At 51.1% G+C, this 27,310-nt stretch overlaps 1 protein-coding gene across 1 annotated transcript in view; it reads right to left on the minus strand.

The window, feature by feature from the left end:
- LOC142302168 (uncharacterized) overlaps positions 1–27,310 on the minus strand; it is a 552,463-nt gene that overhangs the window by 365,787 nt on the left and 159,366 nt on the right. Inside the window, exons 10-11 of the mRNA XM_075343251.1 lie at positions 20,609–20,713; positions 20,252–20,284 (exon numbers count right to left, since the gene is read on the minus strand). Coding sequence (XP_075199366.1) covers positions 20,252–20,284; positions 20,609–20,713 — 138 coding nt within the window. The remainder of the gene's footprint in view (positions 1–20,251; positions 20,285–20,608; positions 20,714–27,310) is intronic.

Genomic DNA, 27,310 nt, shown 5'->3' on the forward strand with positions numbered 1-27,310 from the left:
CCACAGGCACGTGGACAAGTGCATGTGGGCAAGGCCGCTACATCTCGTTGACGTCACACTGGGTTAATATTGTGGAAGCTGGGACCCAGTCTGAGCGAGGGACGTAACACGTCCTTCCCACACCAAGGTTTGCAGGCCCTACCTCAGTCAGTGTTTCACCCACACTCTACAGCTCCGGAATGTCATGCTCCTCAGCCTCCTCCTCCTCCTGCGCATCCTCATCCACTTTACCCTCCACACCAGTCCCAAGCTGGAATTGTCGCGGGCGGAGGAGGGGACGCTGCGCTCTCCCACTGCTCGGGTCCGGCTGCCGCTGCTCTACGGCTGCTGCTGCTCGGTGGCTCGAGCGATGGCCGGATCCCGGAGGCTCGAGCGGCGCTCCTCGCCCGTGAGTGAAAAGGGGTGGTTTGGGTTTTGGGGATATTGTCCGTGACGCCACCCACGGTTGTGGTGATTGTGTGGACACCACCGCTGCTTTGGACGGGTATCCCGGGAGCCTGTGACAGGGAGCAGCTTTGTTGTTATTTCTCCCCTCCGTGGGTAGGGGGGTTGGTTGTCCCGGGGCCCGGTGATGGGGTAGAGATGGATGACAGGCGGGTAGCGGGGCCTGATGAGGTGCAGGGTCGCAGGGGCAGCGCTGTGCCGCACGGCACGGAGGTACTCACTCAGCCCAATGATGATGACACAGTTCACGGTAAAACAAGTGGCTGGATGGACGGGTCCCTCGGACGGCTGCGGTTGTTCCTCCCTGCAGGTTAGTGATGACTGTCTCTCCCTGCACCTAAGTTCAGTGTTGGTAGTGATGGTTTCCCACCGGTAACCCGCTTCCCGACCTGGATATGGGCCGGAGGAGACCCTTTTGCCCACAGGCGCTGGCCCTGGGAGACGGTTGCCCTTGGCGGTGGCGGTGTCTCCCCTTCACGGTTGGACGGTTGCCTTCTATCGTGACTTGGCTGTTTGGAAACCCTGAGGTCCCCTTCACTAACGGATTTGGCAAATTCACGGCGACACCAAGCCTTGCCGGGATCCGAAAGGCCCCTGCCAATGGTGCTGTCTTCTCTTTGTATACCGGTCCGGTACGGCCGGGTCACCACCCGTCCACGGTCCTTACGGCAGACTCCAATCGGCCTCCACTGCAGACGGTCACCACATCCTGCCAACCTTGCTGTCCTGTCCGGGCCACACACCCGGACCAACTTCAGGCTCTTTGCTGTCACTTTTCTCCTCTCTACTACTTTCCTCCTTCCACTTCCTTAGCTTAACTCTCACTGCCTGTGTTTTCCCTCCTCCTTGGTGAGTGGAGACCAACCGCCTGGCTCCACCCCCTGGTGTGGACAACAGCCCCTGGGAAAGGCAACAAGGATTTTGTGTTTTGACTATGATATGCCTGCAGGGAGTGTGGGGTGTGTAAGTGTTGTGCTCTGTGGCCCCTGGCTTGTCCAGGGCGACACAGAAGCACTGCAGCACTGCCTCGGCGAAGCAGCAACAGGCTGTGCTGAAGCTAATCTGCATAGGTGACAAACCCCACAATGCAGAAGAGGTGTGTACAGCTCTGAAACAGCAGGCAGATCACTGGCTCACACCTCTGAACCTAAAGCCAGGAAAGGTTGTGTGTGACAATGGCCGGAATCTGGTGGCGGCTTTGAGGCGAGGCCAGCTGACACATGTTCCATGCGTGGCCCATGTGCTCAACCTCGTGGTTCAGCGGTTTCTAAAGTCATACCCAGAGCTGTCTGATCTGCTGGTAAAAGTTCGCCGCCTGTCTGTACATTTTCGAAAGTCACCTACTGCTTCAGCCGGCCTTGCATCTTCCGGCTCACAGACTGGTGTGTGATGTCCCCACGCGTTGGAATTCAACTCTGCACATGTTGGTCAGGATATGTGAGCAGAAGAGGGCAGTTGTTGAGTACCTGCATCACCTAAGCCGTAGGGAAATGGGTCAAACTCCACACATAACACCTGAGGAGTGGAGATGGATGTCCGACCTATGTACCATCCGCCAAAACTTTGAGGACTCCACCAAGATGGTGAGCGGCGATGACGACATTATTAGCGTCACCATACCGCTTCTCTGCCTTCTAAAATGGTCTCTGCTCAAAAAACAACCATGATGCATTGCAGGCGGAGCGCGATGAGTTTGAGCAAGAAACAGTAGTGGGTGTGGGTGATAACACACAGCCCAGCCTCGTCTCATCACAACGTGCAGTGGAGGACTATGACGAGGAGGAGGATGAAGACATGGAGCAACTCTCTGGCCAAATTGAGGATATGACATGCAGTCATATCCTCGGTTCAGCGTGGCTGGCCAGAGGACAGGGTAGATGAGGAGGAGGAGGAGGAGGAGGAGGAGGAGGAGGACAGCATCTTCAGTCATCGTGTTGGTCAGGATACTGAAGTGATGGCTGTTAAGAGTCTGGCACACATGGCTGACTTTATGGTAAGCTGCCTGTCTCGTGACCCTCGCGTTAAGAACATCTTTGCCGACAATCATTACTGGTTGGTAACACTGTTACACCCACGCTACAAGGAGAACTTTATGTCTCTTATTCCCGAGGCGAAGAGGTCAGGCAAAATGCAGCAGTTCCAGAAGGCCATAGTCACGGAAGTAGGCAAAGCATTCCCCTCACAAAACGCTAGCGGCATAGGTCAGGAATCAGTGGACAACCAAGGCGTACAGCCGAGAGGGGCACAAGTCCAATACGCCAGAGGTAGGGGAACAGTCTTTAAGATGTGGGACAGTTTTCTCAGGCCCTCACATACCACAGCCCCTGAGGTGCGGGGTAGTGCCACAAGAAATCCTTAGTTTGCCCAGATGCTCAAGGAGTACCTTGCAGATCAAACAACTGTACTCCGACATTCCTCTGTGCCTTACAATTAATGGGTATCCAAGCTGGACACGTGGCATGAATTGGCTCTCTACGCCTTCGAAGTCCTGGCCTGCCCTGCCGCTAGCGTTTTGTCAGAGCGTGTTTTTAGTGCCGCAGGTGGAATCATTACAGATAAACGCACCTGCCTGTCAACTGTAAATGTTGACAGGCTGACTCTGATCAAGATGAACAAGGGTTGGATTGGGCCAGACTTCACCACACCACCAGCAAATGAGAGCGGAATTTAAAGTTTGCCATGTACCTACACTCACCCATGGGTACACACTTCTGGACTTTGGCTAATCGCTGGACTGCTCCTCCTTCTCCTCATGCGCCATCATGATGACCGTTACAATAGTTAGGCCGTTGTTTCAGGTATACCCCCAGTGGTAAATTTTTTCGACCATTCTTTCAGAATGGACATTACAACGACAGGCGACCCGCTCCTTTGCAATGGGAACAATGTTTTGAGGCCCTTATGCACATCTCTATCCAGGGACAATGTGGAGCCTGACGCTGCCACCGACTGCAACACACACGTGCGGTTTTTAAATGCAAGCACGGACGCAATAAGAACCTAACAGGTTTTTAGGAGCGACAATTACTGAGAAGTCTGACACTATCAGCCACTGCTGACTGACGTGTATTATACACTAGACTTGTGCGTTATATAATAGTTTGTGCAAAACGTGCACCTGTACGCTGCCACCGACAGACACACACGTGCTGTTTTTAAATGCAAGCACGGACGCAATAAGAACCTAACTGGTTTTTAGGAGCGACAATTACTGAGAAGTCTGACACTATCAGACACTGCTGACTGACGTGTATTATTCACTAGACTTGTGCGTTATATAATAGTTTGTGCAAAACGCGCACCTGTACGCTGCCACCGACAGACACACACGTGCTGTTTTTAAATGCAAGCACGGACGCAATAAGAACCTAACTGGTTTTTAGGAGCGACAATTACTGAGAAGTCTGACACTATCTGGACTGTTTTAGACTGTGTACACCAGCCCCAGATATGATGAAGGCTGGTATACGGTCACCACTAGGAATGGCTATATACCCTGCCTGCCTGCCTGCCTGCCTGTATACTGCTACAATAGTCCTGACAAGGACTCTTCTGGTCACTAGCCTGTATTCCGACCTGGCTATACCCTGCCTGTATATAGCAACAATAGTCCTGAGAAGGACTCTGCTACTGTACTCCGACCTGGCTATACCCTGCCTGCCTGTATACAACTAGAATAGTCCTGAGAAGGACTTCTGGTCACACTGTTTGCAGCCCTGCTCCGGAACTAACTATAAAGGGCCGCAAAGCTTTCCCTGAATCAGCGACACTCTCCCTGCACTGACTGTCTGGATAGCTGTGAGCAGAGCACAGCGCGCCGGCCGGTATAAAGGCTCGGTCACGCTGTGCAGGCCGGCCAATCACTGCAATTCCACAACTAACAGGGCTGTGGCATTGCAGTGGTCTGCCAGCCAATCCCTGCATGAGGGCTGGCTCTCAAAAGAGCGCCAACATGCAGGGATGAAGACCACGAGTACAGCACGAGTATCGCGAGATTACTCGGTCCCCGCCGAGCAGCCCGAGTACAGCGATACTCGTGCGAGTACCGAGTAGTTACAAGCATGCTCGCTCATCACTACTGAACACCCAATTTGGAGCAAAAAATCCTCCAAAACCTGGATACAAACTGCACTCCTCTGTCAGAAACAATGTTTTCGGGAATACCATGCAAACGAACAACATGTTGGAAAAACAAAGGCACCAACTCTGATGAAGACAGCAACTTAGATAGGGGAACCAAGTGGACCATCTTGGAGAATCTATCACAGATCACCCAAATCACAGTCATTTTCTGAGAGATGGGAAGCTCTGAAATAAAATCCATAGAGATGTGCGTCCAAGGTTTCTTAGGTACCGGCAAAGGCAATAATAGCCCACTAGAACGTGAACAACAGGGCTTAAACTCCACACGACTGCACAAAACGACGGACATCCCGGGACAAGGAAGGCCACCAAAAAGAGCGTCTCACAAGATCCCGAGTACCAAAAATGCCAGGATGACCCGCCAAAACAGAGCAATGAACCTCAGAGACAACTCGGTCTCTCCATTGGTCCGGGACAAACAGTTTCCCTGTAGGACATCTCTCAGGTTTATCCCCCTGAAATTCCGCCAGTGCCAACTGCAGATCAGGCGAAATGGCCGAGAAAACTACACCATCATTCACGATAGTAGACAACTCGACAACCTCCAAAGGGTCAGCACAGAAACTCCTGGAAAGGGCATCGGCCTTAACATTCTTGGTGCCCGGCAAAAAAGAGACCACAAAATTAAACCAGGTAAAAAAACAAAGCCCACCTGGCCTGCCGAGGATTCAACCTCTTGGCCGATTCCAGATAGGTAAGATTCTTGTGGTCCATATGCACCATAACTTGATGTCTAGCCCCCTCCAACCAATGCCTCCACTCTTCAAATGCCCACTTCATAGCCAATAATTCCCGGTTCTCCACATAATAATTAAGTTCAAAAGGAGCAAACTTCCCAGAGAAAAAGGCACAGGGCTTAAGTTTACCCGAAGTAGCGTCTCGTTGAGACAGAACAGCTCCAGCTCCGATCTCTGAGGCATCAATCTCAACTTGAAATGCGAGAGACACATCAGGTTGACTTTGTCACCAAAAGTCACAAATAGTGTGCCAAAATTACTAATGCGTTCTGTGAGGCAGTGACAGGGGTAATATTTGAAGACTGCTATGTGTCCCCCAGAATGTGTCTGGAAACCCTCTGAGTTTGCTGTAGCTATTACGGGGAGTATAGCACAAAGGGTAATAGGGAGACAGATCCCTCCTCCCAGTCCAGGTTTTGTAGCAATCCTCATGTCCGGCATTTTCGTTTAAATCATGCAGAGCACAGCAGGGTGTGTCTCAGTTGAGAGCCAAGCTTGATGAAGCTACACATGCTGTGTGGAGTGAACACAGGCCAAGAGTGTGAGCCTAGGAGAACCTTAGCAAGACCCCTGTGGTTAACGGGGTCCTAAGGTAACAAGACTTTTTATACCAAGGATTTGTCTATATGCACCGGCTGTGATCCGGAAGAGACTTTGATTGTGGGGAATTGGATCTATTTATGCTGCAACAATAAATAGACTGTTGGTGTGAACACGCTGCTGCCTCACGTTTTTGCCCAAGCAACGCCGCTACCTCACATTATGGTGGAGAATGCGGGCATGGCAGCCTGGTTGCTAGGGGCAACAACCCAGTTTCCACATGTTTATGATCAAGCCTGCAAAGTTACAGTTTAACTCAGCAGTCACCATGGAGGATCTTATAAAGCAGCTGGCCCAGTCTAGTGCTCAACTACAGCAGGCTTTTGCACAAACCAGTGCACAGCAGCAACAGGCTAACGCTCAGTAGGAACAAACCAATGCCCAGCTCCAGCGGGCATTAGTTCAGCAACAGGAGGCAAACAGCTTGTTGACTCAGCAGCTTGCGGCTCTGCGAGATGCACTCCCAGTGGTAACTTCAGGTCATCCAGTCCTTCCTGCGGCCCAGAACAGAGTAAGGGCGGCACTTACGAAGATGAGTGCAGAGGACGACCCAGAAGCCTTTCTCTCCGTGTTTGAGAGGACCGCTGAGCGAGAGAAATTGTCTATCGACCGTTGGACTGACGTCGTGGCCCCGTTCTTGGTAGGTGAACCCCAAAAAGCCTACCTGGATCTCAGCACGGAGGATGCCAAGGACTATGGCACCCTGAAAGGTGAGATCCTTGCACGAATGGGGGTTAACACTTATCTCTCTCCTCCTATACCAGTCTGTCTTGTACTGTTAATGATTGTTGTACGTATACCCTCTCTCGCTTGTAAAGCGCCATGGAATAAATGGCGCTATAATAATAAATAATAATAATAATATCTCCGGGCCCAGCGAGTGAATCAGTGGTCCTTTGTGGAGGGAAAACCTGCACGTTCACAGGCCCATGTTTTACTGGACCTTGTGAAAAAATGGCTCCAGCAGGAGACCTTGAACCCCGGACAGATGATCGAGCGGGTGGTGATTGAACGGTTTGTGCAGACTTTGCCAGTCCCCATTCGACGGTGGGTGGGACAGGGGGATCCCGGTACCCTGGACAACTAGTGAATTTGGTGGAACGCTACACAGCTACCCAGGAGTTGGTCCGGGACTCTGCTTCACGGCGGGCACTCCGCAGGGATACGCCCCCTTCACAGTTGGTGAAAGACTCCCATCCCTCTTCGGGTGCTGCCCCGTCTTTAGCCCTGGCAGAGAGTAAACCCCAGACTAAGGTCAGCCAGAGTCCCGGTTCCCCAAAGTCGGACACCCGAAACAGGAAGACCTCTGCTGTTATGTGCTGGCGGTGCCATCAGCTCGGGCATGTGATGGCACAGTGCCCACTCACATCAGAACCCTTGGACTGCCGGTACGCTTGCCAGGAATCAATGTATGACCATTCTGATGGTGCCGTAAGCACTGTTACTATGGGGGAGGAGCCCCATCTCTGCAAAGTACGTGTTAATGACTATACAGCAGAGGCTTTGTTGGACTCAGGAAGTGTAGTGACTCTTGTACATGCCTCCTTGGTCTCTGGGGAAAACCCCACGGGACATAAAGTAGGGGTACTTTGTATTCATGGAGACCTACGTGAATACCCTATGGAAAGGGTCACCATTGCTACCTCATGTGGAGAGGTTCAACATGACGTGGGGGTGATGAAAAGACTTCCATATGATGTTATTTTGGGAAGAGACTTGCCCCTGTTCTGGACATTATGTGGGAGGCGACCTAGCCCTCCGAGGTGTATGATTGAACCATGCCCTGAGCTGGACGATCCCGACTCAGGGATACCTGCCGTAGGGGGTCACCAGTATAGGGACAAAGTGTAACCCTGCCAGGTTCCCCCTAGAGGTAATGGCAGGAGAGGTTGAGCCACCCGAGGCAATCCCGGAGTTGAACGTGTCTCCAGATAATTTTGGAACAGCTCAGCTCCGGGACCCCACATTGGCTCCTGGACGTGGAAATGTACAGGTAATTGATGGGGTACCCCAGCGGCCTGGTGCCAAGATGGAAATTCCCTACATGGCTCTAAAGCGAGAGTTGCTCTATCGGGTTGATAAAATCCGGGGGGAAATAGTGGAACAGTTGGTGGTCCCTCAGCTGTACCGCCATCAGGCCTTGGAATTAGCTCATAACCACCTAATGAGTGGGCACCTAGGTGAAGAGAAAACGCGGGAACGCATGTTTCAGTGGTTTTACACTGGCCAGGGGTCGGCACAGAAATTAAGAGGTTCTGTGAGTCCTGCCCCGTTTGTCAGTTGACCGCACCCACGCACCATTTCCGTAGTCCTCTGATACCTTTACCCATTATAGAGGTGCCTTTTGAGCGGATTGCTATGGATCTGATTGGACCCATTGTAAAATCAGCCCGTGGTCACCAGCACATCCTGGTAGTGATGGATTACGCAACGCGTTATCCGGAGGCCGTTCCACTGCGTCACACCTCGGCGAAGCTTATTGCTCGGGAGTTGTTTGCTATGTTCTGTCGCGTGGGGTTACCCAAAGAAATCCTGACCGATCAGGGCACTCCATTTATGTCTAAAATTACAAAGGAACTGTGCAAACTATTCCAGATCAAGCAGCTTCGCACGTCAGTGTACCATCCCCAGACCGATGGTCTAGTGGAACGTTTTAATAAAACTCTGAAGGCTATGTTGAAAAAGGTGGTCTCCAAAGAGGGGAAAGATTGGGACATGTTATTGCCCTATTTAATGTTCGCTATCCGCGAGGTCCCACAATCTTCCACCGGGTTCTCGCCATTTGAGTTACTGTATGGCAGGCATCCGCGGGGACTGATGGATATTGTTAAAGAAACTTGGGAACAGGAGCCCACCCCTCACAAAAGCACGGTGGAATACGTTATGGGTATGCAGGATCGTATCACGGCAATAATGCCCATTGTTAAAGAGCATTTGCTGGATGCTCAGGCGGCCCAAAGTACTCAGTATAATAGAAAGACCTCCGTCAGGTCTTTTAAACCGGGGGATCGTGTCTTAGTTCTAATACCTACTGCAGAAAGTAAGTTCTTAGCCAAATGGCAAGGTCCCTATGAGATCCGTATGAGATAAGTAAACTATAAGGTGTATCAACCAGGGAGAAGAAAACCAGAGCAAATATACCATGTTAACCTGCTAAAGGCATGGAAAGACAGAGAATGTATGGTGACTGATGTAGCGTTGGACCTAACCTCTTCAGGTGCCTTAACAACAACCAAGGAGGAGTCCCCTGATGATGAATCGGGAGTAAGGGTAGGGAATTCTCTCTCAAAACAGCAGGAGTCTTGGAGGTTAGTGCAGCGGAATACGGATGTGTTCTCAAGCCTATGCGGCCGAACAACCGTAATCCACCATGATATTGTCACCGAGCCTCAAGTAAGGGTACGTCTGAGGCCATACCGGGTACCAGAGGCTCGTAGGCAAGCCATTGCGGAGGAGGTAAAATAGATGCTCCAACTGAGGGTTGGATCCGTAATCCACGAGCGAAAGGGCCAGTCCCATTGTGCTGATCCCGAAACCAGACGGTTCTTTAAGATTCTGTAATGACTTCCGAAAGTTAAATGAGGTTTTGAAATTTGATATGTATCCCATGCCCAGGGTCGACGAGCTGATAGAGAGACTGGGACGGGCCCAGTACTTTACGACTCTCGATCTCACTAAAGGTTACTGGCAGGTGCCGCTGACAGAGGCGGCAAAAGAAAAGACCGCTTTTGTCACGCCAGGAGGGCTCTATCACTATGTCGACTTGCCATTTGGTTTACATGGGGCTCCGGCCACGTTTCAGAGGTTAATGGACATAGTGTTAGAACCCCATCAACTGTATGCCTCCTGTGAGGTAGCATGGTCGGCTGCGTAGCAGAAGACACGGGATCCAGGCATTGAGGTTCACAGCACACGGTTTAATCTCCAAACAAAAGTCCACAACAATATACATGTGCCTCTCCAGCAGAGAGCTCAGGAAGTTCTGTTCACTCCCTCACACCCAGCACACCTGCACTCGTTCCTGTTTCCATTTAACCCTTCCTTCAGCCTGTAGGGAAACAGGATTAACCCTAGAGTGGACTTACTTTCTATCATGAAGTGAGCACAACCGGGGCGAGATATACCGGCCGTCATAGATAACCCCGGTCACAGTCTCACATACCCCCCCCTCAGTTCAAGCGTGCGGGGTTGAACTCCCGCCATCAAACACGGGCCGCGGGACAAGGCATCGGCGTTGCCCTGCAACCCACCGGCCCTATGTTCAACCGTGAACCGGAAGTTCTGCAGAGAAAGGAATCACCGGGTAACCCGGGCATTCCGTTCCTTGGCGGACCTCATCCAGACCAGTGGAGAGTGATCCGTCACCAAGCGAAACTGCCGTCCCAGCAGGTAATAGCGCAGGGACTCCAAGGACCACTTGATCGCCAGGCACTCCTTCTCCACTACGCTATAATTCCGCTCGGGAGGGGTGAGCTTCCTACTTAAGAAGGTGACGGGGTGTTCCTCCCCCTGGACCACCTGAGACAACACTGCCCCCAGGCCGACCTCTGAGGCGTCAGTCTGTACTATGAACTCCTTCCGGAAATCAGGGTGTACGAGAACGGGCTGTCCGCACAGGACCCCCTTCAGGGCCCGGAAGGAGTCCTCGGCCTGCGGAGTCCAGCGCACCATGACGGACTTCTTGCCTTTGAGAAGGTCCGTCAAGGGGGCCGATAGTCCCGCAAAATCCATTACAAACCTCCTGTAGTACCCCACGATACCCAGGAAGGCCCTAACCTGCTTCGTGGTCAGGGGTCTAGGCCACTTCTGGATCGCCTCAACCTTGTTAATTTGGGGCTTAATCACTCCTTGACCTATCACGTAGCCCAAGTAGCGGGCTTCCGTGAGTCCCAACGCACATTTCTTGGGATTGGCTGTCAATCCGGCTGTCCGAAGCGCGTCCACCACCGCTTGTACCTGTACCAAGTGGGTCTGCCAATCGGAGCTGTAAATAATGATGTCATCAAGGTACGCTGACGCATACGCCTGGTGGGGTTCCAGCACCAAGTCCATCAACCTCTGGAACGTTGCTGGAGCGCCATGTAACCCAAAAGGCAAGACAATATAGTGGAAGAGACCCTCCGGCGTAACAAACGCGGTTTTCTCCTTGGCGGACTCCGTCAGTGGCACCTGCCAGTACCCCTTGGTCAGGTCGAGCGTGGTGAAATATCGCGCCTGTCCCAGCCTATCAATCAGCTCATCCACCCGGGGCATGGGGTAGAGATCGAACTTAGATATTTCGTTCAATCTCCTAAAGTCATTGCAGAACCTTAAGGAGCCATCGGGTTTTGGTATTAGGACAATGGGACTAGCCCATTCACTCCGGGATTTTTCGATGACCCCTAGTCGTAGCATTGTCTTCACTTCATCTGATATGGCTTGTCTTCGAGCCTCCGGTACCCGGTATGACTTCAGGCGTACCTTCAGGTGAGGCTCGGTGACAATGTCATGTCGTATCAGACTTGTCCTACCAGGCAGCTCGGAGAAGACATCGGGGTTCTGCTGAACCAGCCGTCTGGCCTCTCGCCTCTGTTGCTTGGTGAGGGCTTCTCCAATCCTTACTTCCGGTTCGTCCTCTCCGGAGGTCACTGGAGCCGGAGGTGAACGACCCGAAGAGGAGCGAGATGGGGAAAAAACAGCCATCAGGCTTTCCCGTTCCTGCCAAGGTTTTAATAGGTTGATATGGTATATTTGTTCAGGTTTCCGCCTACCGGGCTGCAATACTTTATAGTTAACCACCCCGACTCTTTCCTTTATCTCGTAGGGGCCTTGCCACTGAGCCAGGAATTTACTCTCCGCCGTAGGGATTAATACCAACACCCGATCCCCGGGTTTAAAGGTCCGCACGGTGGCTTGTCTATTGTAGCGGCCGCTTTGCGCGGCCTGAGCCTCCTGTAAATGCTCCTTCACAATCGGCATGACCGCGCTTATGCGGTTCTGCATACCCAAAATGTGTTCAATCACACTTTTATGGGGGGTGGGCTCTTGCTCCCATGTTTCCTTTGCCAGGTCCAACAATCCCCGGGGATGTCGCCCGTATAACAATTCAAAAGGCGAAAACCCCGTGGATGCCTGTGGCACCTCACGGATGGCAAACATCAAATAGGGAAGCATCATATCCCAGTCTTTCCCGTCTTTTGAAATCACCCTTTTGAGCATGGTTTTCAGGGTTTTATTGAAACGCTCGACTAAACCGTCCGTTTGAGGATGATACACAGACGTACACAACTGCTTGATCTGGAGTAGCCGGCATAGCTCTTTGGTCACTTTAGACATGAATGGGGTCCCCTGATCCGTAAGGATCTCCTTGGGCAACCCCACCCGGCAGAACACAGCAAACAACTCCCGAGCTATAAACTTTGCTGCAGTATGTCTGAGAGGTATCGCCTCGGGATACCGGGTGGCATAGTCAACGATCACTAGGATGTGTTGGTGCCCTCGAGCGGACTTTACGAGGGGCCCCACCAGATCCATCCCTATCCGTTCAAAAGGGACTTCTATAATGGGTAACGGTACCAACGGACTGCGAAAATGGGTCAGGGGTGCGGTAAGCTGACACTCCGGGCAGGTTTCGCAGAACCGTTTTACCTCCCCAAAGACCCCGGGCCAATAGAACCTTTGCAATATTCGCTCCTGCGTTTTCTTGACCCCTAGGTGGCCACTCATCAGGTGTTTATGAGCCAAGTCGAGGACCCATCGGCGATACGGCTGGGGCACCACCAACTGTTCTACCCCCACGCCCCGTATGTCATCTACCCGGTAGAGTAAATCTTGCTTAAGAGCGAAATGGGGGCACCTTACCTGGGCACCGGGCAGCTGTGCCACCCCGTCAACTACTGTCACCCGACTTCGGGCATGTATTAACGTAGGGTCCTGGAGTTGGGCTGTCCCAAACGTATCCGGGGATGCCTCCAACTCCGGGATGGGTTCGACCGTCTCAGCCTCTCCTGCCAATACCTCTAGGGGCGACCTATCGGGTTCACATTCTGTCCCTATCATGGGGACCCCTACGGCAGGCGTCCCGGATTCAGGATTATAGGGCTCAGGTCCCGGACTGACCAATATCTGAGGAGACTTAGGGGGTCCCTTCCATAAAGTCCAAAAATAGGGCAGATCCCTTCCTAGGATCACGTCATAAGGAAGAGTGTTAAGAAGTCCCACCTCATGTTGCACCTGACCGCAAGGTGCTGTGATGGTGAAAATCCCCGTGGGATAGTCTCGGCGGTCCCCATGTATGCAAACTACCCCCACGGTACGTCCTGTGGCCTTTACTTTAGCCCTCAAGGTGGATCGCACAAGGGTCACTAAGCTTCCGGAATCCAACAATCCTGTAACCGGACATCCATTCACCTGTATTTGGCACAAGTGGGGCTCCGTCTCTGGGGAGACCAGGTCAGCGGTACACACCACCTGAGCATACATTGAACCCCGCCGGGTAACCCCACAATCCATGGGCTCCGTGGTGAGTGGACACTGGGCTTCCATATGTCCCACCCGCTGGCACCGCCAACATCTAATGGGGACGGAAACCCCCTTGACGGGTTGTCGTTTAGGGTACAGAACCTTCCGGACCTCAGGAATGGCGGCCACGGCCTCAGACGGGACGGTAGGGGACTCCTGCACCGTTGTCAGCGGTGGGTCCTTGGCCCTAGGCTTGGAGGGGCCAGACCGACGGGCGGTACGCAAAGTCTCAGTGTCCCGTATCAAGTCCTGCGTAGCCACATGCCGCTCTACCAGGGACACTAATTGGTCCAGGGTACTCGGGTCACCCTGTCCTACCCACCGTTGAACGGTGACGGGTAAAGTGCGCACAAAACGATCCACTAGTACCCTTTCCACCATTTGCGCCGGGCTCAGAGTGTCAGGCTGCAACCACTTTTTTACAAGATGCAACAAGTCATAGGCCTGGGAGCGTACGGGTTTGGCTTCCTCATAGAACCACTGATTTACCCGCTGGGCCCGTACATCGGTATTCACCCCCAACCGAGCCAGTATTTCGGCTTTCAGGGTCACATAGTCAATGGCGTCCTCGGTACAGAGGTCCAGGTACGCTTTTTGGGGTTCCCCCGTCAGATAGGGCGACAATACCTCAGCCCACTGGGGGGTCGGCAGCATTTCCCGCTCGGCCACCCGCTCAAACACCGCCAGGAACGCTTCCACATCATCCCCCGGGGTCATCTTTTGCAATGCTTGTCTCACCGCTTTCCGGTCGCTGCCGTCGTCACCCGGTCCCGGGGTTGTTGCTGCCGGTCCGGCACGGATCGCCTTGGCCAGGAGAACCATCTGTTCTTGGTGCCTTTGTTCCTGACGTGCATTGGCCTGAACCAGCTGTTCTTTGTGCCTTTTGTCCTGCGCTTGCAAGGATTGCTGCTGACGTTCCAACGCCCGGAGCAGGTGTGCATTGGTCTGTTGCTGCTGTGCATTAGCCTCTTGTAGCTGTGCATTAGCCTGTTGTTGCTGTGCATTAGCTTGAGCCAGCTGCTGTAGTATGTCCTCCATGGCGTCACCGGGTTTGGGCTGTAGTATAGCCGCTCGAATCCAAGACATGTGCTACCGGGTCACCAGGGATGGATGCTACACCTCACCGGGCTGGCATGCCCGCCGATTCTCCACCATATGTGAGGTAGCGTGGTCGGCTGCGTAGCAGAAGACACGGGATCTAGGCATTGAGGTTCACAGCACACGGTTTAATCTCCAAACAAAAGTCCACAACAATATACATGTGCCTCTTCAGCAGAGGACTCAGGAAGTTCTGTTCACTCCCTCACACCCAGCACACCTGCCCTCGTTCCTGTTTCCATTTAACCCTTCCTTCAGCCTGTAGGGAAACAGGATTAACCCTAGAGTGGACTTACTTTCTATCATGAAGTGAGCACAACCGGGGCGAGATATACCGGCCGTCATAGATAACCCCGGTCACAGTCTCACACTCCGCATATTTGGATGACATCATCATCTATAGCAGTGACTGGAGCACCCACCTATCTCAGGTACAAGCGGTAGTGGATTCGCTCAGAGCTGCTGGTCTGACAGCGAATCCAAACAAATGTGCTATGGGTCTCAAAGAAGCCCATTACGTGGGGTATGTGATAGGCTAAGGGGTTATCAAGCCACAAGTAAACAAAATTGAAGCCATTCAAAACTGGCCTCGTCCCCTTACCACAAAACAGGTAAGAGCCTTTCTGGGTATAATGGGGTATTACCAACGATTCATACCCAATTTTGCTGGAAGGTCGGCGCCTTTGACCGATCTCTTAAAAGGGAAGAAGTCGGTCATGGTCCACTGGAATACACAAGCAGAGGAAGCCTTTCAGGCGCTAAAGGTAGTCCTATGTTGTCAGCCTGTCCTTGTCAACCCTGACTTTCAAAAGGAGTTTATAGTACAGGCAGATGCCTCTGAGGTGGGTCTGGGGGGAGTTTATAGTACAGGCAGATGCCTCTGAGGTGGGTCTGGGGGGAGTTTATAGTACAGGCAGATGCCTCTGAGGTGGGTCTGGGTGCAGTTCTGTCCCAGGAGGTAGATGGAGAGGAGCACCCGGTCACCTATTTGAGTAAAAAACTCACCCCGGCAGAGAAGAACTATAGCATAGTGGAGAAGGAGTGCATGGCCATAAAATGGGCTCTGGAATCCCTACGCTACTACCTACTGGGGCGACACTTTCGCCTGGTGACAGACCACTCCCCTTTGGTCTGGATGAGGAATGCTAAGGAGAGAAATGCTAGAGTCACCACGTGGTTTCTCTCCTTTCAGAACTTTCACTTTTCTGTAGAACACCGGGCTGGTAGGTTGCAGGGCAATGCGGATGCCCTGTCCAGAGGTCCCTGTATGTTGGCAAAAGTTCAACCCCGCCCGTTTGAACTGAGGGGGGGGGATATGTGAGGCTGTGACAGGGGTAATATTTGAAGACCGCTATGTGTCCCGCAGAATGTGTCTGGAAACCCTCTGAGTTTGCTATAGCTATTACGGGGAGTATAGCACAAAGGGTAACAGGGAGACAGATCCCTCCTCCCAGTCCAGGTTTTGTAACAATCCTCATGTCCAGCATTTTAGTTTAAATCTGGCAGAGCACATCAGGGTGTGTCTCAGTTGAGAGCCAGGTTTGTGGAAGCTACACATGCTGTGTGAGCTGAGCTGGCTCTGTGTGGAGTGAACACAGGCCAAGAGTGTGAGCCTAGGAGAACCTTAACAAGACCCCTGCGGTTAACGGGGTCCTAAGGTAACAAGACTTTTTATACCACGGATTTGTCTATATGCACCGGCAGTGATCCGGAAGAGACTTTGATTGTGGGAAATTGGATCTATTTATGCTGCAACAATAAATAGACTGTTGATGTGAACACGCTGCTGCCTCACGTTTTTGCCCAAGCAACGCCGCTACCTCACAATTCATAAACATGGCAGAGTGGGGTCAGCTGATGGCCTCTGTCACTGTCATGACACCTGTAAATGATTGCAGAGCTTTGGCCTTCACATCAGATCAACATTTCTTAAAAATCGCTCTGAACAGCAGAAACGATCAAACAGTGCCCTGAGGGAATGATAAAATAAATAAAAAACTTATTATTATTATTATTATTATAATAATAATAATAATACACATACAAGTATTTAGTATCGCAGAATTCAGAAATGACCGATCTATTAAAATAAAAAAATAATTAATGAGACTGGTACATGGCGTGGTGAGAAAAGAAAAATTAAAACCAGCTAGAGTTACGTTTTTTGGTCCTCACAACATTGCATTAAAATGCAATAAAAGGTGATGAAAACATCACATCTGCACAAACATTGCATCATTAAAAGCAGCAGCTGATGATGCAAAAAAATACAGTCCCTGACAGAAGTTCTGTCACTTATCCATGTTATGTAAATAAAAGCTTATAATCTGACTTTAAATTCGTCCATTGGTTTTATAAATTACTCTTTTGAAAGCTGAAATCCTTCCAAATTTGGTTTAGGTTATGAAAATAAAGTTGCTCCAAAGCTGAAATATTGATCATTTAATGAACACAGAAAGGTCAGATTTTGTCAAGACAAAAGTTTTGTCGCTCACAGAAAATAATGTGAAATTCAAACAAATAATTAACTTCTAATACAAAGATATGCTGCATAACATTGGTGAATGACGTTGTGGTGATATTAGAGACATATTTAATATTTTGTGTGACTTCCATGAGCTTGAAGGACCACATCCATGCGGTTCAACAATGATTCATACAATTTATTGATGAAGTCATCAGGAATAGCAGAGAATGCATCTTACATGCCTCCCAGAGGTCATCTAGATTCTTTGGTTTTGTCTTCCAAGCTTCCTCTTTCACCCTACCCCAAACATGCTCAATGCTGTTCATGTTTGGTGACTGGACTGGCCAGTCCTTGAGCACCTTGATCTTCTTTGACAGGAGGAACTTTGTTGTAGAGATGGATGTATGAGATGGAGCACCATCCTGCTGCAGAATTGGACCCCTTTTATGATTGTGAATGTAAGTGGTAACTAATACTTCTTGATATTTTAGGCTATTGATATTGCCTTCCACCTTGCAAATGTTTCGCACACTCCCATACTGAATGGAACCCCAAACCATGATCTTTCCACCACAAAACCTAACTGTTTTCTGGATCCATAAAGGCTCCAGTAGGTCTCCTGCAGTATCTGCAGCGGCTGTGGTGTAATTCAATGAAGATTCATCAGAGAAATCCACCTTCTGCCACTTTTCCAGTGTCCATCTGTTTGGCAGGTTGTGGGACTTTTAATTGCCTTTTGTTTAGTGCTGACTTCTGGGCACTGATTCGACCATGGAGGCCATTTCGAGACAGAATCCTATAAACTGTTCTAGTTAACAGGGACTTGAGGAGACCAGGCCTATTGGAGCTCTGCTGCAGTGGCAGAGGGGCTGGCTTTTGATTTTCTATTCAACAAACATTCCTCCTGAGCAGTTGTCTTGCGGAATCTGCCAGAACTGGGCTTTTCAAAAACATCTCCAGTCTCTTCAAATCTTTTTTAATTCTTTGTACTTGACGCTGAGACACATTAAAGGTGCCAGCCACCTCTGCAGTGGATCTGGTCTTCAGCCTCTTGATAATCAAGGCTTTGGTCGCAGGGTAAATTTTTGTTGTCAGAGGTAAAGTTGCAGTTCAAGTGAAGGTCTAGCAGGCTGGGTTTCTATTTATAAACAACCAATAATTAACCAATCATTTAGTGAGCACAGGTGAGGATGTAAACTAGGATTCTATGACAAGGAGACAAAACTTTTGTCTTGCCAAAATCTGACCTTTATGTGTTCATTAAATGATGAATATTTCAGCTTTGCAGCAACTTTATTTCATAACCTGAACCAAATTTGGAGGGTTTCAGCTTTCAAAAGAGTAATTTATGAAACCAATGCATGAATTTAAAGTCAGGTTATAAGCTTTTATTTACATAATATGGATAAGTGACAGAACTTCTGTCAAGGAGTGTAGGCTGTAACTGAGCTCCAGATCCAGAAAAATGAGAACGCTATGGGGCTCAGAAAATGGCGACAAAAGCGTAATTTATTTATTTATTTTTTATTTTTCTTTTTACAAATTCTGAATATTTTGGTATCAATGAGCTTATACTAACCTGGGGAATCATAATGCCGGGTTACTTTTCCAAATACTGAACATGGTAAATAAATAAAAAAATTGGAATTACACCCTTTTTTTTGGCAACTTCACTACACTTGCAATTTTTTTTTCTGTTTTTAAATTAAATATGTGTCAGAATGAATAGTATCAATCAAAAGTACAACATGTACCACGAAAAGCATGCCCTCATATGGCTACATTGGCGGAAAACTAAAAAAGTTATGGCTCTTGGAAGAAGGGGAGGAAAAAACAAAAATGAAAAACGGAAAATTGCCGGATGGTGGCGGGGTTAACTGCTGACTGTAATCCACATCGCAGATTAGATTAAGATGTGGTCTGAGTCTTAAGGCTGCTTTACACGGTACGACCGATTGTGCAATTTCACGATCGATCGTACCCGCCCCCGTCCTTTTTGCGTCACGGGCAAATCGCTGCCCGTGGCGCACAAAGTCTGTAACCCCCGTCACACATACTTACTTCCTGTCCGACCTCGCTGTGGGCGGCGAACGTCCACTTCCTGGAGTGGGAGGGACGTTCGGCGTCACAGCGACGTCACACGGCCGCCGGCCAATAGAAGCGGAGGGGCGGAGATGAACGGGGCGTAAACATCCCACCCACCTCCTTCCTTCCACATAGCCAGCGAGAGCCGCGGGTCGCAGGTAAGCGATGTTCATCGTTCCCAGGGTGTCACACGGAGCGGCGTGTGCTACCTACCCCGGGAACGATGAACAATTAAATTAAACGATATTATGGAACCTAGCGAGCAGTACACGACTCACGATTTGTGAGCGATACTGCGTCGCTAGGAGGTATCACACAGGCCGGCATCGCAAGCGATGCTGAATGTGCGTCACAAAAACCGTGACCCCGACGAACTATCGCACGATAGAGCTTCTGGTGTAAAGCAGCCTTTACAGATCAAAACATGGATTCATGTTTAATATGGTTGTGTATATTGATCAATTATATTTTTTGACAGAAAAAATATTGCAAGTCTGGCTCCTCCTTTATTCCAACTTTTTTTTTTTATAAAATCTTCAAAAACGGAGACATACAAATATATGAGATACCAGGTTTAGTTGGTCCAATTTTGCATTTCAAGAGAATTCTCTTAGTCATAACCAATTAAAACCTCTGAGTCAGTACGGTGCCTGTTTAATAATGGGCAACACATGGAGATCAATGGTTGTGTGACTGCAGCCCAACCCCAATCCGAGGCCAAACCATTAGAAAAGGCAGGTACCAGCTTTAGGATTATTTTACCTTATTGTTTGTTTGGGAATATCTCCCTGATAGGTCTCAGTGGAGGTGGGAGCCCTTGTCTTTTCAGTCGCTGCCTATGCACAACATAGCAGTCAAGAAGTGTTTGTCATCTGCTGCTGTGCTCTGCATAGGCAGCAAGTGAGATAACAAAGCTCACTTCATCCTATTGAAAGCTTTGTAATCTCAGCCGCTGCCTATGTAGTCTAGAATGCTGTGCTCTGCATAGGAACTTGTGGCATCAAGCAAGATGTCCAACACATAGAAGGGTGATATTTGTTCAGAGATCATGGGTCACAGTAATGCTGAGTGTATTGCTCTGAAATGTCATGTCACCATTAGATCACTGAAACAGATTATTGGGTGTGATCTCTCTATAGACAGGGGGTGAGGTGTAGATTGTACATGGGTCACTTACCGGAGGATGGAGTTAGGAATCCGGAAGATTTATCTGTAGAAAGAAGAAATGTTCAGATGATACAGAGATCACGATCTACAATCTAGATGCCATGACACCATCATACAACAGATGGATTTACGGATTTTCTGGATGGACGATCAGTCTATACATGATAGGGTTAATAATGTACGCTCTTCTGACACCGCACCGGGCTGCACAGGATATTAGCGGACATTGGGGGATACAATTATAGAAGAACATCGCAGAAAGTGTAGAAAAACCGAGGATTACTTTATACAAGTTAGAGTCGTGGCCAAATAATAATCATCTCCTCCACATTGCAGAGGTTCCCCACATTACCGTCACTGCTCTTACTTCTCTTCTTCAGAACGGCCGGTCTTATACTCAATGGCATGAAGATGGGCTTATATTCGTCTGTCCCTTCACTCCAGGAGGATGATGCTTTATGTTTTTGAAGTCCTTATAGAGCAATAAATCAGAATAGACACAGTTTACATTTGTGCACGGTGATAACAATACAGCAGCTATATGTCCCCATAACTTATACTATGAAAGCAGAACAGGTAAGAAGGGGGATAAGAAATCCCTGCAACATTATACAGGCAGAGTAATAGCTGAAGCAGATTAGAATGCATCTACACCCTAGCCCAGCCTGCACCATGTCCAGTATATGAGAAGTGCCCGTGTATACTGCCTACAGCCCCTAGCCCAGCCTGCACCATGTCCAGTATATGAGAGGGGCCAGTGTATACTGCCTACAGCCCCTAGCCGAGCCTGCACCATGTCCAGTATATGGGAGGGGCCAGTGTATACTGCCTACAGCCCCTAGCCCAGCCTGCACCATGTCCAGTATATGAGATGTGCCAGTGTATAGTGCCTACAGCCCCTAGCCCAGCCTGCACCATGTCCAGTATATGAGATGTGCCAGTGTATAGTGCCTACAGCCCCTAGCCCAGCCTGCACCATGTCCAGTATATGAGATGTGCCAGTGTATAGTGCCTACAGCCCCTAGCCCAGCCTGCACCATGTCCAGTATATGAGATGTGCCAGTGTATAGTGCCTACAGCCCCTAGCCCAGCCTGCACCATGTCCAGTATATGAGAAGTGCCCGTGTATACTGCCTACAGCCCCTAGCCCAGCCTGCACCATGTCCAGTATATGAGAGGGGCCAGTGTATACTGCCTACAGCCCCTAGCCGAGCCTGCACCATGTCCAGTATATGGGAGGGGCCAGTGTATACTGCCTACAGCCCCTAGCCCAGCCTGCACCATGTCCAGTATATGAGATGTGCCAGTGTATAGTGCCTACAGCCCCTAGCCCAGCCTGCACCATGTCCAGTATATGAGATGTACCAGTGTATACTGCCTACAGCTCATAGCCCAGCCTGCACCATGTCCAGTATAAGAGGTGTGCCAGTGTATAGTGCCTACAGCCCCTAGCCCAGTCTGCACCATGTCCAGTATATGAGATGTGCCAGTGTATAGTGCCTACAGCCCCTAGCCCAGCCTGCACCATGTCCAGTATATGAGATGTGCCAGTGTATAGTGCCTACAGCCCCTAGCCCAGCCTGCACCATGTCCAGTATATGAGAGGGGCCAGTGTATACTGCCTACAGCCCCTAGCCGAGCCTGCACCATGTCCAGTATATGGGAGGGGCCAGTGTATACTGCCTACAGCCCCTAGCCCAGCCTGCACCATGTCCAGTATATGAGATGTGCCAGTGTATAGTGCCTACAGCCCCTAGCCCAGCCTGCACCATGTCCAGTATATGAGAAGTGCCCGTGTATACTGCCTACAGCCCCTAGCCCAGCCTGCACCATGTCCAGTATATGAGAGGGGCCAGTGTATACTGCCTACAGCCCCTAGCCGAGCCTGCACCATGTCCAGTATATGGGAGGGGCCAGTGTATACTGCCTACAGCCCCTAGCCCAGCCTGCACCATGTCCAGTATATGAGATGTGCCAGTGTATAGTGCCTACAGCCCCTAGCCCAGTCTGCACCATGTCCAGTATATGAGATGTGCCAGTGTATAGTGCCTACAGCCCCTAGCCCAGCCTGCACCATGTCCAGTATATGAGAGGGGCCAGTGTATACTGCCTACAGCCCCTAGCCGAGCCTGCACCATGTCCAGTATATGGGAGGGGCCAGTGTATACTGCCTACAGCCCCTAGCCCAGCCTGCACCATGTCTAGTATATGAGATGTGCCAGTGTATAGTGCCTACAGCCCCTAGCCCAGCCTGCACCATGTCCAGTATATGAGAAGTGCCCGTGTATACTGCCTACAGCCCCTAGCCCAGCCTGCACCATGTCCAGTATATGAGAGGGGCCAGTGTATACTGCCTACAGCCCCTAGCCGAGCCTGCACCATGTCCAGTATATGGGAGGGGCCAGTGTATACTGCCTACAGCCCCTAGCCCAGCCTGCACCATGTCCAGTATATGAGATGTGCCAGTGTATAGTGCCTACAGCCCCTAGCCCAGCCTGCACCATGTCCAGTATATGAGATGTGCCTGTGTATAGTGCCTACAGCTCATAGCCCAGCCTGCACCATGTCCAGTATATGAGAGGGGCCAGTGTATAGTGCCTACAGCCCCTAGCCCAGCCTGCACCATGTCCAGTATATGAGAGGGGCCAGTGTATAGTGCCTACAGCCCCTAGCCCAGCCTGCACCATGTCCAGTATATGAGAAGTGCCCGTGTATAGTGCCTACAGCCCCTAGCCCAGCCTGCACCATGTCCAGTATATGAGAGGGGCCAGTGTATAGTGCCTACAGCCCCTAGCCCAGCCTGCACCATGTCCAGTATATAAGATGTGCCAGTGTATAGTGCCTACAGCCCCTAGCCCAGCCTGCACCATGTCCAGTATATGAGAAGTGCCCGTGTATAGTGCCTACAGCCCCTAGCCCAGCCTGCACCATGTCCAGTATATGAGATGTGCCAGTGTATAGTGCCTACAGCCCCTAGCCCAGCCTGCACTATGTCCAGTATATGAGATGTGCCAGTGTATAGTGCCTACAGCCCATAGCCCAGCCTGCACTATGTCCAGTATATCAGATGTGCCCGTGTATAGTGCCTACAGCCCCTAGCCCAGCCTGCACCATGTCCAGTATATGAGATGTGCCTGTGTATAGTGCCTACAGCTCATAGCCCAGCCTGCACCATGTCCAGTATATGAGATGTGCCAGTGTATACTGCCTACAGCTCATAGCCCAGCCTGCACCATGTCCAGTATATGAGATGTGCCAGTGTATAGTGCCTACAGCCCCTAGCCCAGCCTGCACCATGTCCAGTATATGAGAAGTGCCCGTGTATAGTGCCTACAACCCCTAGCCCAGCCTGCACCATGTCCAGTATATGAGAAGTGCCCGTGTATAGTGCCTACAGCCCCTAGCCCAGCCTGCACCATGTCCAGTATATGAGATGTGCCCGTGTATAGGGCCTACAGCCTCTAGCCCAGTCTGCACCATGTCCAGTATATGAGATGTGCCCGTGTATAGTGCCTACAGCCCCTAGCCCAGTCTGCACCATGTCCAGTATATGAGATGTGCCAGTGTATAGTGCCTACAGCCCCTAGCCCAGTCTGCACCATGTCCAGTATATGAGATGTGCCAGTGTATAGTGCCTCCAGCCCCTAGCCCAGCCTGCACTATGTCCAGTATATGAGATGTGCCCGTGTATAGGGCCTACAGCCTCTAGCCCAGTCTGCACCATGTCCAGTATATGAGATGTGCCCGTGTATAGTGCCTACAGCCCCTAGCCCAGTCTGCACCATGTCCAGTATATGAGATGTGCCAGTGTATAGTGCCTACAGCCCCTAGCCCAGCCTGCACCATGTCCAGTATATGAGAAGTGCCCGTGTATAGTGCCTACAACCCCTAGCCCAGCCTGCACCATGTCCAGTATATGAGAAGTGCCAGTGTATACTGCCTACAGCTCATAGCCCAGCCTGCACCATCTCCAGTATATGAGATGTGCCAGTGTATAGTGCCTACAGCCCCTAGCCCAGCCTGCACCATGTCCAGTATATGAGATGTGCCAGTGTATACTGCCTACAGCTCATAGCCCAGCCTGCACCATCTCCAGTATATGAGATGTGCCAGTGTATAGTGCCTACAGCCCCTAGCCCAGCCTGCACCATGTCCAGTATATGAGATGTGCCAGTGTATAGTGCCTACAGCCCCTAGCCCAGCCTGCACCATGTCCAGTATATGAGAAGTGCCCGTGTATAGTGCCTACAACCCCTAGCCCAGCCTGCACCATGTCCAGTATATGAGAAGTGCCCGTGTATAGTGCCTACAGCCCCTAGCCCAGCCTGCACCATGTCCAGTATATGAGAGGGGCCAGTGTATACTGCCTACAGCCCCTAGCCCAGCCTGCACCATGTCCAGTATATGAGATGTGCCCGTGTATAGGGCCTACAGCCTCTAGCCCAGTCTGCACCATGTCCAGTATATGAGATGTGCCCGTGTATAGTGCCTACAGCCCCTAGCCCAGTCTGCACCATGTCCAGTATATGAGATGTGCCAGTGTATAGTGCCTACAGCCCCTAGCCCAGTCTGCACCATGTCCAGTATATGAGATGTGCCAGTGTATAGTGCCTCCAGCCCCTAGCCCAGCCTGCACTATGTCCAGTATATGAGATGTGCCCGTGTATAGTGCCTACAGCCCCTAGCCCAGCCTGCACCATGTCCAGTATATGAGAGGGGCCAGTGTATAGTGCCTACAGCCCCTAGCCCAGCCTGCACCATGTCCAGTATATGAGAAGTGCCCGTGTATAGTGCCTACAGCCCCTAGACCAGCCTGCACCATGTCCAGTATATGAGAGGGGCCAGTGTATAGTGCCTACAGCCCCTAGCCCAGCCTGCACCATGTCCAGTATATAAGATGTGCCAGTGTATAGTGCCTACAGCCCCTAGCCCAGCCTGCACCATGTCCAGTATATGAGAAGTGCCCGTGTATACTGCCTACAGCCCCTAGCCCAGCCTGCACCATGTCCAGTATATGAGAGGGGCCAGTGTATACTGCCTACAGCCCCTAGCCGAGCCTGCACCATGTCCAGTATATGGGAGGGGCCAGTGTATACTGCCTACAGCCCCTAGCCCAGCCTGCACCATGTCCAGTATATGAGATGTGCCAGTGTATAGTGCCTACAGCCCCTAGCCCAGCCTGCACCATGTCCAGTATATGAGATGTGCCAGTGTATAGTGCCTACAGCCCCTAGCCCAGCCTGCACCATGTCCAGTATATGAGATGTGCCAGTGTATAGTGCCTACAGCCCCTAGCCCAGCCTGCACCATGTCCAGTATATGAGATGTGCCAGTGTATAGTGCCTACAGCCCCTAGCCCAGCCTGCACCATGTCCAGTATATGAGAAGTGCCCGTGTATACTGCCTACAGCCCCTAGCCCAGCCTGCACCATGTCCAGTATATGAGAGGGGCCAGTGTATACTGCCTACAGCCCCTAGCCGAGCCTGCACCATGTCCAGTATATGGGAGGGGCCAGTGTATACTGCCTACAGCCCCTAGCCCAGCCTGCACCATGTCCAGTATATGAGATGTGCCAGTGTATAGTGCCTACAGCCCCTAGCCCAGCCTGCACCATGTCCAGTATATGAGATGTACCAGTGTATACTGCCTACAGCTCATAGCCCAGCCTGCACCATGTCCAGTATAAGAGGTGTGCCAGTGTATAGTGCCTACAGCCCCTAGCCCAGTCTGCACCATGTCCAGTATATGAGATGTGCCAGTGTATAGTGCCTACAGCCCCTAGCCCAGCCTGCACCATGTCCAGTATATGAGATGTGCCAGTGTATAGTGCCTACAGCCCCTAGCCCAGCCTGCACCATGTCCAGTATATGAGAGGGGCCAGTGTATACTGCCTACAGCCCCTAGCCGAGCCTGCACCATGTCCAGTATATGGGAGGGGCCAGTGTATACTGCCTACAGCCCCTAGCCCAGCCTGCACCATGTCCAGTATATGAGATGTGCCAGTGTATAGTGCCTACAGCCCCTAGCCCAGCCTGCACCATGTCCAGTATATGAGAAGTGCCCGTGTATACTGCCTACAGCCCCTAGCCCAGCCTGCACCATGTCCAGTATATGAGAGGGGCCAGTGTATACTGCCTACAGCCCCTAGCCGAGCCTGCACCATGTCCAGTATATGGGAGGGGCCAGTGTATACTGCCTACAGCCCCTAGCCCAGCCTGCACCATGTCCAGTATATGAGATGTGCCAGTGTATAGTGCCTACAGCCCCTAGCCCAGTCTGCACCATGTCCAGTATATGAGATGTGCCAGTGTATAGTGCCTACAGCCCCTAGCCCAGCCTGCACCATGTCCAGTATATGAGAGGGGCCAGTGTATACTGCCTACAGCCCCTAGCCGAGCCTGCACCATGTCCAGTATATGGGAGGGGCCAGTGTATACTGCCTACAGCCCCTAGCCCAGCCTGCACCATGTCTAGTATATGAGATGTGCCAGTGTATAGTGCCTACAGCCCCTAGCCCAGCCTGCACCATGTCCAGTATATGAGAAGTGCCCGTGTATACTGCCTACAGCCCCTAGCCCAGCCTGCACCATGTCCAGTATATGAGAGGGGCCAGTGTATACTGCCTACAGCCCCTAGCCGAGCCTGCACCATGTCCAGTATATGGGAGGGGCCAGTGTATACTGCCTACAGCCCCTAGCCCAGCCTGCACCATGTCCAGTATATGAGATGTGCCAGTGTATAGTGCCTACAGCCCCTAGCCCAGCCTGCACCATGTCCAGTATATGAGATGTGCCTGTGTATAGTGCCTACAGCTCATAGCCCAGCCTGCACCATGTCCAGTATATGAGAGGGGCCAGTGTATAGTGCCTACAGCCCCTAGCCCAGCCTGCACCATGTCCAGTATATGAGAGGGGCCAGTGTATAGTGCCTACAGCCCCTAGCCCAGCCTGCACCATGTCCAGTATATGAGAAGTGCCCGTGTATAGTGCCTACAGCCCCTAGCCCAGCCTGCACCATGTCCAGTATATGAGAGGGGCCAGTGTATAGTGCCTACAGCCCCTAGCCCAG

This window comes from Anomaloglossus baeobatrachus, chromosome 4 (assembly GCF_048569485.1).
Source record: "Anomaloglossus baeobatrachus isolate aAnoBae1 chromosome 4, aAnoBae1.hap1, whole genome shotgun sequence".
In the NCBI taxonomy this organism is placed as follows: Eukaryota; Metazoa; Chordata; class Amphibia; order Anura; family Aromobatidae; genus Anomaloglossus; species Anomaloglossus baeobatrachus.